Source organism: Poecile atricapillus, chromosome 25 (genome assembly GCF_030490865.1).
Source record: "Poecile atricapillus isolate bPoeAtr1 chromosome 25, bPoeAtr1.hap1, whole genome shotgun sequence".
Taxonomy (NCBI): Eukaryota; Metazoa; Chordata; class Aves; order Passeriformes; family Paridae; genus Poecile; species Poecile atricapillus.
The window spans coordinates 1,934,891-1,951,667 of NC_081273.1; the positions used below are offsets into that span (position 1 = coordinate 1,934,891).

General features: G+C 47.0%; 1 protein-coding gene across 2 annotated transcripts in view; it reads left to right on the forward strand.

Annotated features, from left to right (window-relative positions):
* CDON (cell adhesion associated, oncogene regulated) overlaps positions 1–16,777 on the forward strand; it is a 56,686-nt gene that overhangs the window by 19,636 nt on the left and 20,273 nt on the right. For both annotated transcript variants that reach the window (XM_058856938.1, XM_058856939.1), the window contains exons 3-10: positions 1,921–2,193; positions 3,694–3,840; positions 4,111–4,254; positions 4,957–5,244; positions 6,066–6,335; positions 7,253–7,585; positions 11,719–12,011; positions 14,808–14,982. In XM_058856938.1, coding sequence (XP_058712921.1) covers positions 1,921–2,193; positions 3,694–3,840; positions 4,111–4,254; positions 4,957–5,244; positions 6,066–6,335; positions 7,253–7,585; positions 11,719–12,011; positions 14,808–14,982 — 1,923 coding nt within the window. The remainder of the gene's footprint in view (positions 1–1,920; positions 2,194–3,693; positions 3,841–4,110; positions 4,255–4,956; positions 5,245–6,065; positions 6,336–7,252; positions 7,586–11,718; positions 12,012–14,807; positions 14,983–16,777) is intronic.

Sequence of the window (16,777 nt, forward strand, 5' to 3'; positions counted from 1 at the left end):
AAACTGCTTTTGAGGAAGCGTGGAGCACTGAAACGCAGCCTTACACTCAATATATGACTTTGCTTGTGAAAACTTGGCTCAAGACAAGCACCAGAACGTGGAAGACTCTGCGTTGCTTGGGTTTGTTCCTTGGGATCTCCATGGATTCATCTGGATGCCGATTCTGCTGCATGCAGTGCATCTCGTGTTCCCAGGGGTCGGGAGGGGTTTGGATTTGCAGGGGGAGAGGGGAATCAGCCCTTTGAAATGCGAAAGCTGATGCGTGGCTGCAGTTGGAACAGCTCTGGTGTTAAAAAAAAGAAGAGGGATGGTTTTAATTGACACATCTGCTCTGTGTAGTCAGCTTGTCTTAATGTAACCACACAAAAAAGAAGCTTTTACTACTTTTAGCACTTCATAGCCAATCGTTATGAGCAAATGGGATAAATTTTATTTTTCAAGCAGTCATAGGAGATAAATTCCAGCTGCAGGGTCACTGCTACCAATTTTGCCTTTTACGCAAAGTGCAGTGTTGGTGTCAGAAGTGAGGGCAGGGGCGAGGATGAAAGTAGCAGTATGATTTCATAGCAATTGGTGGCAAGCAAACTGAAAGGTCAGTGCTTCCCTCTTATCCCTGGAAATTCAAACTGAACTAATAGGAAAAACAGTTTTCTAATTAAAAGCTAAAAATGGACATCTGGAGTCCTGCGAAATGCTTGGATACCATTTTTATGGATTTCATCTTTTTTTGTTAAGTGAAGCCACACTTTAATTTCCAGTTTTATTTTATGTTTATGCAGATAGTTTATGGTTCAGTTAAAAATGTGCAGTTTCTCATCTGAAACTCATAACCAGAGCTGGGATGGACTGACTTGAGAGGAAAAGCATGAACCCAGGGCCCCACCTATAAGAAAACTGTCTCTGACTTGGATGTCATTTAATATCATCTTGACCCGTACTATCTGGAATTCCTTAGATCCTTTACAAAATAGAATTTGTTTTTCCCTGCCAATGTGTCTATTTTTAATTTAGTTTTTTCTCCTAATTTATATTACTAACCAATTAAGTATTACTGGTGTTAATTGCCTTTTGCTTGCTTCCTTCATGCAAAATCTTTAGGGGAGCATTCAATAGAAAACAAATGGAAATACTTCCCAGTGTTTCATTGGCCAGGATAGGAAAAAATCTCTTCCAACAAGCAGGAATTTTCTTCTGGCAAATAAATGGATTCTCATAACCAAGTTCTGTGGAATTGAACCTTTTATTTATTAGCAGCTCTTCCTGTTTCTGTTCATCTTTACTCAGTAAAGATAATGGATGCCCAATTCATCATCCTTGTCCTGATGAAGTCCATGTATTTGGAATTAGCAAGAGCCTTTGCTGTTCGTCCAGCTTTTTTTATCCGGCTATTTTTAATTAGTTCTGCAGACTCGGAGACGGTTCTGTGTAAATACCTGGCAGGCTCCTGCCATTTCTAGCATTTTACAAGTCACGTCCAGGCCTGCTTCATATGGGACAGATCAGCTACAGCTGCGTGTTCCTGTGCTCTGTCTCTTCAGGTGACGGGTGCTGTTTTCCTCTGGATAAATCCAGTGGGATTCCAATTTTTGCTGGCCCTGGCAAGCGTGACGCCTCTGCCTTGTGCACACTTGGGGATGTACTTCCCCCTTACTGCGCCTACCTCTGTTTAATTGTTTTTACCCCCTTTGTGGGGTTTGAATCTTGACATTTTCCCAGTGTTTGAGAGCAAGCAGGAATCTCTCCTGAGTTCCTCTTGCCAAGGAAAAGGCAACACTTGCTTGAGTATCACTTGCAACTCAGAGTTTAGGGACCCTTTATATGGTGAGTCTTTCCTACCAGTCAGCACTTCATTAACCTTACCACCTGTGTCCATGCAAAATTCTGATCTCTAACTCAATATATGTATATTTTTCCTTTTAGATTTAACTCCCCGTTTTATTTCTGAGCCCTCATCTACTGTCCAGAAGTCTGGTGAGCCTGTCCAACTCCGCTGCTCGGCCGAGCCCTCCTCAGCTCACATTTCTTGGCTGTTTAATGGGGAGCCTCTGGACAGCAGGGTGGGAGAAGTGGAAATCCAGTCAGGATCTTTGACAATCGTGTCCCTGAGCCCGGAGACGTGTGGGCGCTATCAGTGCGTGGCGAGCAGCGGCGTGGGAGCTGTGCTGAGCCAGCCTGCCACGGTGTCCATGGGCAGTAAGTTCATCTGCATTTCTGTTCTTTGCTCCTTGCCAGTTCTACAGACCTTAGCTGGCTTGTATGGTTTGTTCTTCTTTGACTTTTAGAAAACGCCTAGATCAAAATGTTCTGGGTTTTTTTTCCTCAGCCAGTATGTATGATATGATGGTTTATACACTTCTTGCCTTTTTAAAAATTACATCAGCTGAGACCTGTCAGGTGATGCAGGCCTGGAACAGATTCCCCATCTTGTGGATCCCCATCCTTGGAGGCTTTTAAAGCCTCAGCTAGACCAAACCATACCTGATGGATTTAGTGTTGGTGTCAGCTTAATTTTGAGTTGAAGGACCTCAAGGGTTTCCTTCAGCAAACACAAATGTTATTCAATGAAATAATATGAATTTCCATGAGTTGGCCTAAAAATACAAGATTCCCAAGTGCTTCCCTTCACAAAGGAAAGAGCAGCTGAGCTGCCATACCATTGCAGAAGTGCATTTGAGAGTTGAGGAGAAATCTGTGGCAATTGTTGCCTGGGAAATAAGTGGGAGCTGCAGATTTTCATTTTCATTTTATTTGATCAAACCAGTGTTGATGTTCTTCAGGTGGGGACAGTCTTTTCTCCTCTTAGGGACAGCTTCCCTTCTCTTAGTTGCACTGGTTCTTCTGATCAGTCTCTGCCTCGATGCTTGATCTGTAAATTATGTGACCTCAAGGGGTTTGGAAGAGGAAGGACAATATCTTCCACATGGAAAGGACGATGCAGTGCTGAGAATGGGAGTATGATACTCCTGCATGAGTGTGATTTGTCTCCTTAGGATCTGTGGGCTGTCTGAATCAGGTCTTTGTCAAGCAGGTTTGAGTGATTTCTCTGGAAGGGTACCTCATCTATGGAGCATGTCCAAAATCCCCTTGGGAGGAAAATCTCTTAGAAGTGTTTTGGTAAAGTACTGACCCATGGCCAGCCCCTCTCAAGAGAACTCCAAGGGTGGCCAACACAGGAAAACTTCACAGCCTCAAAGAAGTTTGAACATGGAGGAGGTTGCCTCCTCCCTTGGAGGTTTTGGCAGCACACAGGAAGGTGCTGGGAGCTCTGTGTCTGCCTCACGGCACTGCTGTGTTCATTATCATCCCAATTCCAATGTTTTTATGGACAGGCTCCCTACTGTCAGTGTGGATTGTCTTCTGTAGTGCCTGCAGAGCCTGTCAGGAGTCCTGCAGCCTTTCCAGTGTCTCTGCTGGCTTTTCTGGGAGCGGTTGAGGGGATGTAGGAATTATTTTTTCTCCTCACTGTTCCCATGTAAAAGCTGGTGCTCTTTGTGATAAGGAAGTGGATAAGGAGGGTTTATGCTGTAATGGGCTGCAGGATAGACCAGACCTGTTGTTGTGAATGTCCAAAAGCTACACCAGAGAAGAAAATCAGCATGAAACCTACTGTATTCTGAGCACAAGGACTGAGCTTGCTGCCCTTCCCCTCTTCCAAGCCATGGCTGCTCTAACCCTGTTCCCAACTCTCTGCAGGTTTAGCTGACTTTGATGCTTTGGGGACAGCTGCTGTTGCAGCAGAGGAAGGAGGCACAGCTCTCATCAGGTGCAAGGTGCCAGAAAGTCACCCCAAAGCACAGGTTCGCTTCCAAGTGCGGGGGAAATGGCTGGAACAATCAACAGGTGAGGTGTTGTGTGCAATATAAGTATCCAACAAAAGCTTGCCTGGAGTTTTTTCTTTGAACCTAAAGGAAAAAGATCATCTGTAACCTTCCTGTGCCAATCTCTTTATCTAAACCTACCCTTGGAAATTAGTCTCCTTTGCATGGTGATTTCTTTGTGATTGTATATGTAGAATAAATAGGTATAGCTGACAAATTAACTTTAAAAATAACAAAAATCTTTTGAAACTAAATTAAATTTAATTATCTTTTCTCCTTCCCCTTTGTTTAGGCAACTACCTAATTCTTCCATCTGGAAACCTGCAAATTTTGAATGTATCTTTAGAAGACAAAGGTTCCTACAGGTGTGCAGTGTACAACCCAGTTACTCACGACCTCAGAGTAGAACTCACTGGACGAAAGCTCACGGTCACACGTGAGTATTCAGTTCAGCTTTCCAGAATTAATACAGCTCAAACAGAATAAATAACATCCCTGAGGTTTTTAGCAAGGTCCTATCAGTGCCTCCAATACCATGTTATGTAAGATCTGTCCTGCATTCTTTGGACATTCAGTTCTTATTTCCCCTCACTGTGGAGGAGCAGTGTGACTGCTTTTAAATCCCAGGCAGTCACCTTTGGAAAGGGAATACTGCTGATACTTCTGTCCCCAAATCTGTTCTGGAGCAGGACTTCTGGAAGACAGTGTTACAACATCATGTTCAGTCCCAAGTGTGCTGTTCAAAAGACTTGAAGGAGGACAGGGAATGGGATGGGAGGGTGTGGTTTAAAAGCCTGGTTGGTTTCTGCTGCAAGGAAAGCTAAGAGAATTGGGGTGACCTAATTGCGACCTTCCAGTACCTGAAGGGAGCCTACAAAAAAAATGGTGAGAGAGGGCCTGGAGTGACAGGACAAGGGGGAATGGCACTGATAGAGAGTAGGTTTAGATTAGATATTGGGTCCCTGTGAGGGTGGTGAAGGCTGTGAGGCTCTCTGGCAAGAGAAGCTGTGGCTGTCCCATCCCTGGAAGTGTTCAAGGTGAGGCTGCAGAGGGCTTGGAACAACCCAGTCTAGTGGAAGGTGACCAGAAGCCCAAACCATTGTGTGATTCCATTCCACGACCATCTCCTTTCCTCCAGGCCCTTCTTCAGGTGGCTCCCAGATCCTTCACCCGCTGGCTCCCCAGAGCCTGGCCGTGCCCAGGCACAGCGCCCTGACCCTGGAGTGTGTGGTCAGTGGGTCAGCTCCAGCCCCCATCCGCTGGCTGAAGGATGGCCGGGATGTCCTGAGGAGAGGCAGGTGGAAGCTGCTGCACTCTCACCTGGTGACGGACCGGCTTGAGCCTTCAGATGCTGGAAATTACTCCTGCGTGGTGGGAAGTGACTCTGCAACAGTGAAATATGTAAACTATTCACTTTCTGTACTTGGTAAGAAGCAAAGACATTTTCACATTCAGGCAACAAATGTACCCTTCGTATACCTGCTAGTTTTGGCATGTGCTTCCAAACAGCCTTGCATTCTTTCTCAACCGTATTAAAATAAAGAATACAGATCTGTTTATAATGACCATATTCCATCATTTCTCCCAAGTTGAAATCCATAATTATTTATCTCTTCAAACCATTTGCAGTCTGAAATAATTGAAGGATAACAAACTCCAAGGGAAGAACTGATCCATTTATTTTCCCACAGAGTGCCAGCGTCACTAATGTGCCCAGGACCAGATTTGCTTCTTTTGAGGTTGTATGTGAACAAAAAGCTGGCAAGGGAAGGTGATATGTTTGGATGAGAACATAAACAAAAGCAAAAGAAACATAATCGTATATTTGGCTTCTTTTGTTTAGCTGCTAGTTGTTACTCACCTCCCCTTTCCATTGTAGCAGATTTTCCTGGTATTTGAGTTTTTCTGCATTTGTGACAGATTTTGTTTGGGTTTTAAAATGCGTATGTTGGAGTTACTCAGGAAACAGGGTGTTGATGCACAACACACCTCTTTGTGGGGGATGTCACTAATTAATTGTTTTGAAAATAGAAGTGTTTTATTTACAAGATTAACACAAACATACGGCTGTTGGAATAAAAGGGAGAAACCACTCACATAAGCCCATGTGTGAGAAAACCAGCTTTGGGCTCTGCAGTTTGTGGTACTTGCTCAGCCTTTGGATGTGAGAAGCCTGTGTAATGTTTCACAGTGGTTTTTTCAGGACTTAGTCTAAGTCATTTATGTAGAATCATTTCCCTTTTCCAGAACCTGCCTCACTCTCCAGGGGGCTGCAGGATGAAACCGTGGCCGCCGGAGCGAGCGTCCATTTCTGGTGTGACGTTGGTGGCAGCCCTGCTCCTGCCCTCACCTGGCTGCACAACGCTGCTCCTCTCCGTCCCTCCCCACGACATTTCCCCACGGGGAACCACCTGCGGATCTGTGGGGTCACCCTGGAGGACTCTGGCTTGTACCAGTGTGTGGCAAACAATGGAATTGGGTTTGTGCAGTCCACGGGGAGACTCCGTGTCCAGCCAGGTAGGAGCACTTACTTGCAGCCCTCAAGAACTCACATGAAGCATTTATACTTTAAGCTTTATTCTGTTGTGGTTTTTTCCCCTAGATTATGTATTAATTTGTTTCTGACTGCTAATCTTACAAAGAAGGTGCTTTCAGCTGGATTTTAAGAGATGTAGGGATTTCTGGGGTAGTGTGACTACTCAATACTTAAAACCTGGATTATCAGCTGCAATCAAATCAGCTTATGATTGGATTTGATGTGATTTATTCTTAAATAGAATCAGGATCCTGTTGTGCTGGATGAGCTGGTACTCCTAGTAATATTGACTGCTGAGTAGTTAAGCCTGTTCCATAATCAAGTTTACACAACAATCATCAGGTTTGGGGTTAATGCACACTTCCCCTCTATCAGATTGGCAGGATCAGGTACCAGTAGTCTTTTTGATCTCTTTTCTGTCTAAGATACCTTCTAATACCCAGAGAAGCTGATTTCTGCTGGCACAAGGATGCTGGCAAGACTGTTGCTGTCGCTGTTCTCTCCCTGTCATGCATAGCTTGAACCTTCTCTGGACCAGTTATGGTTGGTGTGAGCTGTGCAGAGCCTGGCTGAGCAGAGATTTCATGGCCTGTGTGTGTGGGGAGTGTATTAAGCCAGTCCTGCCTGCACTGTGTTCCTCACTGACAGTCAACTCTTCGTCATTTAGAGCGTTTAAAGTGTGGTTTGAGTGTAGGTTTTTATCAGCCTTCTCTAAGGAGGAGTCTGTGCTGATCCCTTCAGTCTGGAAGGGGAGTCTAGAGAAGCTGTGTACAGAAGAAATAATTGTTAAAATGGTCAGAAAGAACCACACGTGATTTTTTAAATCATATTGACTTCTTCTGGCATTAAGTGTCATATCCCTTTGCTGAATTAATTCTTTGATTGTATTTCCCCCCAGGCAAAGACTCTGTCCCCATCATCATCTCTTCCCCAGCCAACACCACTGTGGTGGCTGGTGGGGACGTGACCCTGTCCTGCAATGCCACCGGCCTGCCCGCTCCTCTGATCCGCTGGTACGACAGCAGAGGCCTCGTGATCGGCCAGCAGGGGCTTCACCCCAAAGCACAGAGCCCCCCCAGGGCAGGGCCAGAGCCCTCCTGCCCCTCGGTGCCCCGGGTGGGCTGGGGGTCCCTGCGCCTGCGGGGCGTCACCCCTGAACGCGCCGGCGAGTTCCGCTGCGAGGCCAGCAACGAGCACGGCTCTGCCCTGTCCACAGCCTTCCTCACAGTCCGTAAGTTGAAGCCCCCAACTTCCCCCTTGAATCCCTGATTTAGGAGAGAAATGCCTCAAAATAAGAAATGCGTGGCAGGTGGGTGGGGCAGAGTCTCAGGGGGAGGAAGCAGAGGAGTCTCGGTTGTCTTCATGGACCAGTTCCTCCCTCCCACCTTAGAAAAAGGAGGAATGCTGTGTGCATTGCATGGACTTAGCATCTTATATGTGATAAAAACTATCTGAGGGTGCTGGTTTTTTATTTCTTTCTTGAAATTGCTCCTAGGAAAAGACAGTACTTACACTAAAGCAAGACAGGAAAGAGCCTTTCCTCACATTGGAATATTGAGTGACATTAATATCAGGTTTGAGCTCCCTCAAGAACTGAGATACAGATTTGTACTTACATGAAGTTACTTAAGTTTCTCAGCTCTTTCAGCACCTTGCCTTAGTTAATTTAGCTAAATGCCAGGGAGATTTCAGGTCAGTGGGATTTTATATGTGGCCCCATATTTAAAGTTCTTTGGTTAGAGCTTAAAACTCCTGTAAATAACATGAAAAGATGCTTAAAGGTTCACTTAGGGGGAAAAAAGAAAGAAGAAACCTCAAGAAAGTGATCCCATCATGTAGTTTTATAAATCAGTTATTTTTGGACCTTGCTGAGTGGAAACACGAAACCAAATATCATCCCAGAATTCAGCCTGTGTTAAAGAGAAAAATCCCACTGCTTTGCCTCAGAATTTTATGGCAGTGAGTTCAATTTTAATGCTTTGTTTATTAACTTTTATCGGTTTCTAATACGTTGTACTGGCTGCTGATTATGGTGCAGAGGGTGGTTAAGGCATTTGGTTTTGATATAAAAGTCCCTGAGGACTTTCTGGGAGCTGTTAGGGGTTTAGAACAGCTCCCAGCCATGCCAAAGACATGCTCAGACACTCAGCTGTTTAATGAAGAATTTCTGCCAGGTAACACTTCTGAAGCACCTGAATGACTTCATCTGGGATTCCAGCGCATTTCTTTGGGAGAAGGATCAGCTTAAGCACCTCTCAGTACCCAGTCCTGTAGTTTGCCTTGTCCCAGCTCACAGTAAGAGAGCCCATTTGGCTGAAAAATGGGTTTGTTTTTTTTTTCCTTTTGCTGGATCTATTCCAGGCTGTGATTCATTGCATGGTCTTACAGCAGGCAGGACAACTTCAGCTGCCATCATAGTGAGAAACCACCAAAATGTAAAATGATGCCTCAGGATCCTGTACCCACGGCCCTCCCTTTTTTGAGTCTGTTTTAGACAGTTGTGGGGTTGGCCTGCATGGCAGGAGCTTCCCAGAGCTACTGAACACAAGGTTAAATCTCCAAAATAACTTTATCTAATGGAAAGGAAGGAGAAAAATACACTGCAGGCAGAATGAGTAGCAGGAGTGGGAGTGAAAAACACAAGGAGCATTTAGTCTACACAGGTGGGTGTTTCAGGGGCAAATGGGCTGAAGTTGCTTCCACAGAAACCTTAGAGAAGCTCTGAGAAGTCCTAATGTGATTTGAAACACGTGCCAGGTGTGGGTGAGCTCGTTGATGTGCTGTGTTCAGGTTTTCAGAGGGCTTTTCCAGCCTGTGCTGAGGTATTTGGAGAGCTTGCAAAGCAGGGAGGATCCTCAGGCTGTTAAAGGAGCAGGGAAGAAGTGCCTGGGAATGTGAGCTGTTTGCACAGCAGAGATCAAACCTGGAGCTCCTGGCTCTGCCCGTGGCTGTACCCTGGTCAGGAGGGGAGCAGGAGAGCAAACAAAGGGGCTGTGAAGCACAGCAGGTGGGGAAAGGTTTCTGCAGGAGGAGAGGCTGAAGAAGTGAGGGCTCTTCCCCTTCAAAATGAGACAGCTGAAGGGGAGAAACAACAGCAGAGAGCAGAGTACTGGGTATTATGGAATGTGTGAGTTGGAGCCAGGCTGGGAGAGTTGGGATGGTTCATCCTGGAGAAGGATCTGGAGAGATCTTAGATCCCCTTCCCATGCCTGTGAGAGCTGGAGAGGGCTTTTGTACAAAGGCCTCGAGTGACAGGACAAGGGGGAATGGCTTCCCACTGCCAGAGGGCCGGGTTAGATGGGATATTGGGGAGAAATTCTTCCCCAATAGGAAGGGGTGAAGGTGGAGAGGCCCTGGCACAGGGTGCCCAGAGAAGCTGTGGATGCCCCATCCCTGGGAGTGTCCAAGGCCAGGTTGGACAGGGCTCAGAGCACCCTGGGATAGTGGAAGGTCAGTGGGGCATGGAACTGGATGGCCTTTAAGGTCCCTTCCAACCCAAATTGTTTTAAGATTCTATGAATACATTCTTTCAATTCCCAAATTCGGGATATTCAATCCTTCTCCAGTTGCTGGTGGGATCAGGATTTTGGATGCATGCAGCCTTGGCCTGACTCAGCTCAGTGCTGCTGGTATTCCTGCTGGGATTGGGAAACTGAGGAAGAAAAATCCCCATGGCTAAGAGGAAAGATATGGCACTGAGAGCAACAGCCAAAAAAAGTTGCATAATGACACAGCAGCGGAGAGAAGGCTGATGCTGGGTTATATGGGTAGTAATTATACCAGAAACTTCTCCAAAAGAGCTTAGAACTGAATTATTTAATGGGAATTGTTACCCGGGGGTTGTTTTCCAAAGCAAAAATACAACCCAGCAGTTGTTGACGACTCCCCTCCTGCAGCAGTGAACACAGCACTGGGTCTGCTGTCACCAGCTGAAACCACAACTCATTCTCCACTCCAAGAGTCCGTGTCCCCAGTGCCAGCAGGCGTCAAACCAAACCATGCCCACCCACATCCTCGGGGTCCACCACGCTGCTGAGGGCCTTCCACCTCCTCCCATTTGTTTTCAATATCACGCCCTTCCCGCTGCTCCACTGACAGCAGAGATACCCTTTCACTTGGGGATTGTTCTGGGAGTGCCTGGCATTTTAAGACCATCTGGGCTTTGGGGACATCCTCCCCACGTTGTTGACTTCTTCCTGTCTCTGAATTTTGTGGCATTGCTAAATAGATGAGAAGAAACAAACAAGGAATGCTTGCCGAGAGCGTGTCTTCAATTTGAAAAGAGAACTTTCCTTCCCAGCTTTTTTAAAAGTGGCCAAAAATAGCAGCCACACTTGCTGCTGGTATTTTAATGGAGGTTTGAAGGAATCTGAGTCAGCCAGGCTAACACTGCCTAGGCTTTACATTACCAAGGAATTTGTTTGTTTTGTAAACCAAGTTCCCTTCATTCCCTTCCCCTTCCAGACCCCGGCACGTAACATAAACCTACACAAATCTGAAGGGACGGACAGGGCTCCGAACATCTGGCTGTCCTGCAGCTGCCGTGTGCAGCCTTGAGGAGCTGCACTGCTTCCCAAACCTTCTTGCTTTAAGTACTGATGTTTTCTTGTCCTGGATAATCTCAGATGTCCAACCTGCCATCCTTTCCCTGCCTGGAGTTCTGATGAGCCCTGCATCAGCTGAACAGGGCCTTTTTTTTGTCTTGTGGCCTCTTTTAGACTTCTGGTACTATATAGATTTCTTTTTCATACCAGCAAAAGTAAATAGAATGGAGGAGGCTGGAGGATTTCTAGAAATGTGTTGGTATTAAATTGCATGTAGATCTTCCTGTAAACTGAGTTTATTCTCAGCATAAATTTTCAAATGAAGTAGTTGAGTTGTGCAGTTTTCAAAGCTTCTCTAAATTACAGCTAAAACCTCAGAAACCGGGGTAGGAGAATGTCCTCTTGTGTGCATGCCAGTGCAGGCCATGAAAAGTTCCTTGTACAACAGCGTACAAATTACTCTGTTTGTCTCACAAATTTAGCTGTACACTTATTTATTTCTTTTAACATGCATTGCCATGACTTAATTTAGTGGAGATACTCAAACTGTGCCTGTAGACCTTGAGTTTCAGATTTTCTCTCTTTGCAACTGCGAAAAAAACACCAAACCAAATAAAACAAACCGAACCCCACTGCTGTGCCCTGAAAAAACACCCAGGCCACAGCTTAGCACCGGGCTCAGATCTGTGTGGGCACCTCTGGCCCTGGTGTTTTGCAGCAGGGCTTGTTTGGAAATGTCACTCTGAAATGATTTAACGTCCCCTCGGCACGGGGCGAACGTACGTCATCGTGGGGATGTAACCAGACCCTCCCTTTGCAGTTCCTTCAGCAACTGGCACGAGAGCAGGAGAAACAGCTCCTCTGGAGCTTGCCCAGAGCGACGAGAGCGGCGGTGATTTTGGTGCAGAAATGGCATTTTCAAGCTCGCCTCCGACAAAATCTCCTCTGGACGCGGCGGCGATGGAAAAGGCGTCGAGCGCGGCGGCCCCGCCCGAGGCCCCCATCATCCTGAGCCCCCCGCAGACGCCGAAGCCGGACACGTACAGCCTGGTGTGGCGGCCGGGCCGCGCCGGGGGCCTGCCCATCAACGCCTACTTTGTCAAATACCGCAAGGTACCATCCCCCAGATGTCCCCAGCCGTCCCCAGCCGTCCCCAGCCGTCCCCAGCCGTCCCCAGCCATCCCCAGCCATCCCCAGCCATCCCCAGCCGTCCCCAGCCGTCCCCAGCCATCCCCAGACGTCACCAGCCGTCCCCAGCCATCCCCAGCCGTCCCCAGCCATCCCCAGCCATCCCCAGACGTCACCAGCCATCCCCAGCCATCCCCAGCCGTCCCCAGACGTCACCAGCCATCCCCAGACGTCCCCAGCCGTCCCCAGCCATCCCCAGCCATCCCCAGACGTCACCAGCCATCCCCAGCCGTCCCCAGCCGTCCCCAGCCGTCCCCAGCCATCACCAGCCGTCCCCAGCCGTCCCCAGCCGTCCCCAGCCGTCCCCAGCCGTCCCCAGCCGTCCCCAGCCATCCCCAGCCGTCCCCAGCCGTCCCCAGCCATCCCCAGCCATCCCCAGCCATCCCCAGCATCGCGGCCCCGTGGGTTTCCCAAGGAACCTGCGGTGCTGGTGTTGACCAGGACATGGGCAGAGGTAGTCGAAGCACAACGTTCCTGTGCCCACACAGCTTGTTTGAGGGATGGATGACATTGTCACCAACACACTGCTCTGTCTAGTTTTAAGTGAGATTTATCCAGGCTTTTCTGTCCTTTACGGTGTCATTATGGAGAATGGGGATCCAGGGTTGTGTGCAGTCAGTGGGGTTAAAAGTGCATCTAAATGTGAGCCAGCTTGAATCTGTGTGTGAGAGCAGAAGGGAAGCTGAGTTTTACCTTAGGACATCACCGAGTTTGCTGCTCTGGGTCCCAAAGGGACTGAATTAAACTGAAGTTATCAAATATGAAAGTGAACTTGCAGGGCAGTACCCACTATGGCATTAAAAGCAGTGTGTCAACACCGAGCTCTTTTGCTTAACATCACATGGTGGGATTCTTGTGCAGAGCCAACAATTGGACTCTGTGATCCATGTGGGCCACTTTCAGCTCAGGAGGTTCTGTTACTCTGAAATCAGAACCAAGCAATGCCTGTGTCTGTTCTTCCAAGCAAACCAGTTTTCTACATGGCAAAGCTGTTTGATTTATTTTTCATAAGCTTTTTAATCCTTTACATCCTGATCTTGTCTTAGCCTGGAGGGAATGCTTAGATTTTTGACCTGTTGGTTCCTGAAAACCAAGTGCCAGAGTTTGTTGGTGATAATTTCTCATCCAAAGGCGGTTGGTTCACGTAAGCCCCGGAAGCTCTGAATGCTTTTTTGACCTTTTTGACGCTCTCCCTTCTCTCACACCAATCCTTTCCACATTGAATGTGCTCATGCATGCATTTCTCAGCAGTGAATTTATCCTCATTTTTAGGGTGGTGCTTTCTTTGTGTAATTAAATTATTTTATTGATTTCCCTCTTTTAATAGAGGGAAAAAAAAAAAAAAGTTGGGGGAATAAAAGCCTTGGAGTGGCTGCTGTAGAAGAAAATAGTTGAACAAAGACCTCTGGCATAACCTTTGATAATCCACAGCGTTTAGATCTGCCTCCAAAGTTTTATTAAAGTCTTATATTGTTTAGTAGTTTATTTTTGATGGAATCTTTGTCTTTTCCTTTGGGATTTGGGGTAATGTTTTCCTGCAAAGGTCAAGCATTAAGAGACTACCCAGAATGTCTTTCTTTTCTTTAACAGAGCTGGTGGTTTCACTGCTAAGTTAAAGAGTGGTTTTGTTTTAAAAAAAAGGAAACATGCATTGATAAACCCAAATCTTTGGTCTCCCTGCTGACTTTTTCTTTAAGGAGTAACTAAGACATACTTTTTGTTGTCCATTTTAGCCAATAAATATTTTTAAATACTGAAGTACAGAGAAAGCTGGGCTAGTACAGGGAAAGTCTTCTCATTAGGGTATTGGGTCCAGCCCTTTAGTAGCAAACAGCTGAAGGCTGACTGAAGGCTTGAAAATCATTTGAGCTCTTGTAGTTTTAGCCACATTTTCATTTGAAAATGAAAAAAAAACAAACAGTCACAACCAGCTCTGTGTGTGTTTATGGACAGGGAAAATAAGTTTATCCAAGGAGTGCTGTGAAAGTGGGTGCAAAGCTGCTGATTTGTAGCAGAAGCACTTGGAGACAAATCGTAGGTAGATGCAGGAGAGCAGTTTTGGGGATGGGCAGAGGCTTTTTTGTGGCATGTGCTGATGGTTTCTCCCCATGTGCAGCTGGAGACAAACCATAGATAAATGCAGGAAATCAGTTTTGGGGATGGGCAGAGGTGTTTTGTGTGCTGATGGTTTCTCCCCATGTGCAGCTGGAGACAAACCATAGATAAATGCAGGAAATCAGTTTTGGGGATGGGCAGAGGTGCTTTGTGTGCTGATGGTTTCTCCCCATGTGCAGCTGGAGACAAACCATAGATAAATGCAGGAAATCAGTTTTGGGGATGGGCAGAGGTGTTTTGTGGCATGTGCTGATGGTTTCTCCCTGTATGCAGCTGGAGACAAACCATAGATAAATGCAGGAAAGCAGTTTTGGGGATGGGCAGAGGTGTTTGTGTGCTGATGGTTTCTCCTCATGTGCAGCTGGAGACAAACTGTGGGTGAAATCAGTTTTGGGGATGGGCAGAGGTGTTTCTGTGCTGATGGTTTCTCTCTGTGTGCAGCTGGAGACAAACCATGGGTGAAATCAGTTTTGGGGATGGGCAGAGGTGTTTGTGTGCTGATGGTTTCTCCCCATGCAGCTGGAGACAAACCATAGATAAATGCAGGAAATCAGTTTTGGGGATGGGCAGAGGTGTTCTGTGTGCTGATGGTTTCTCCCCATGCAGCTGGAGGACGGCGTGAGCGCGGCGGGCGGCTGGCACACGGTGCGAGTTCCTGGCAGTGAGAACGAGCTGCGCCTCACCGAGCTGGAGCCCTCCAGCCTCTATGAAGTGCTGATGGTGGCCAGGAGCGCTGCTGGCGAGGGCCAGCCGGCCATGCTGACGTTCCGCACCAGCAAGGGTAGGTGCAGCACAATGTGCCCTGTGTCCTGGCCTTCCAGAGACATTTATTTAATGACATCAGTCATTTAATGGCATCTACTAAGCCATATGTGAAATATTCTGCAATTTATTTGCTAAAGAACGGCCTCGAATAGCTAAAATTGCTGTAGGGCAAACTTGCCTGAGTGTGAGGCTGTTGGTAAGTAGAAGCTATTAAAAGCTTGATATTATTTTTGGGGTGATGGTATGATTTGTACTGTGAGGTTTCTCTTGCTCTAAGGAGCAAAGTCAGGAGCAGCCTGTCCTTGTTGAGGTTTCTAATCACAGAAGAAACTCTGCACCATTGAGTTTCCATGTATCAACAAAGCTGTTCCTGGTTTGCTTTGCAGACACCTCAGTGACAATCTCTGCTGACCACAAGCCAGCTGTTCTGATAGTTGTGTGCAGACAGCAACAAGCACAACATTCTTAATCAGAGCATTTCTTCTTTCAGTCTTGGACACTGGTGCCTGTGCTCTTTAGCACACAAACAAGCAGATATTTTTTGTACTACTGTCTAAGAATGGCTTTTAAGTGACAGAGGGCAGGGTTAGCTGTGATATTTAGGATAAATTCTTCCTTGTGAGAGTGGTGAGGCCCTGGCACAGGGTGCCCAGAGAAGCTGTCCCATCCCTGGAAGCTGCCCCATCCCTGGAAGTGCCCAAGGCCAGGTTGAGCAGGGTTTGGAGCAACCTGGGATAGGGGAAGGTGTCCCTGCTCAGGGGAGGGGGTGGACCAAGATGAGCTTAAAGGTTCCTTCTGACTCAAACCCTTCTGGAATTCTATGAAGGAGAATTAAGGATAGCTTAAAATTTTCTTAAGAATTTAATGTCTTCATGAAATTTGTGAAACATTCTCAGATTCATTGTTCTGTCCATCCTTATCATCATTCTATCAATGAACAGATACAAAACTGATGGCCCCAAACCTCTGAAAATCTCCCCCTCTGCTAAAAATGTCAACAACTCCCTAATTGTGACCTACCTACCCCACAGAACACCTCTGCCTGAGGAAGCTTTGGGTCCCTCCCAGGCATCTGCCTAACAACTCTAATCCAGACTGACCTACTTCTTGCCCTACAGAGCCCAGCAGACACAGCCCCAGCCTGCACCAGCCTCACCCAGACACCCAGAAATGTTCCCTACGGCTGACTGGTCCCTCACCTGCTCAAAGGGAGCCTCATTCTTCATCTGCATCTGTCAGCACGCTGGATGAGGATTCTTCTATGGCTCCTACTTACACAGGAGTCCTTTTCCTGCTCCCCCTTCATAGGCTGAGTCCTACCATGAGGCCAAACACCATTTTGAGAGGCCACAACCATCCATCCCCAGCCTGTTCTCAGCCATCCCCTTCCTTGCACAGACCCTCAGAGGATGAGTCTGAGGATTCTCTGTAGAAAACCCCACACTTACCTGATTTTTTCCCTTACACCTCCTCCCTTTATCATCACAGGTGCACATTCCTCCACCCCACCTTCCTGCACAAGTCAGGTTCAAACAACCCCCAGGGTATTGTATCAAACTGTGGCAAAATCCCATTCCACCCATACTTTTCCATGAAAGACATCCTAGTAAAGACATGAGGACATACTCGTGTTCTTCCTCCTCCTATCCCTCCCAGCTTACTGGGGGGCCGAGAAAACTTCACACCAGCAAAGCCACTTGTCACAGCTCATCATTTGTAACCCAGATGATGCTTCCTCTTTGCTGTCCTGTGATCAATCCCTGTCAAACTCAGAGGAGTCAGTACTGCCACCCCTACCCTGCTCCACTATA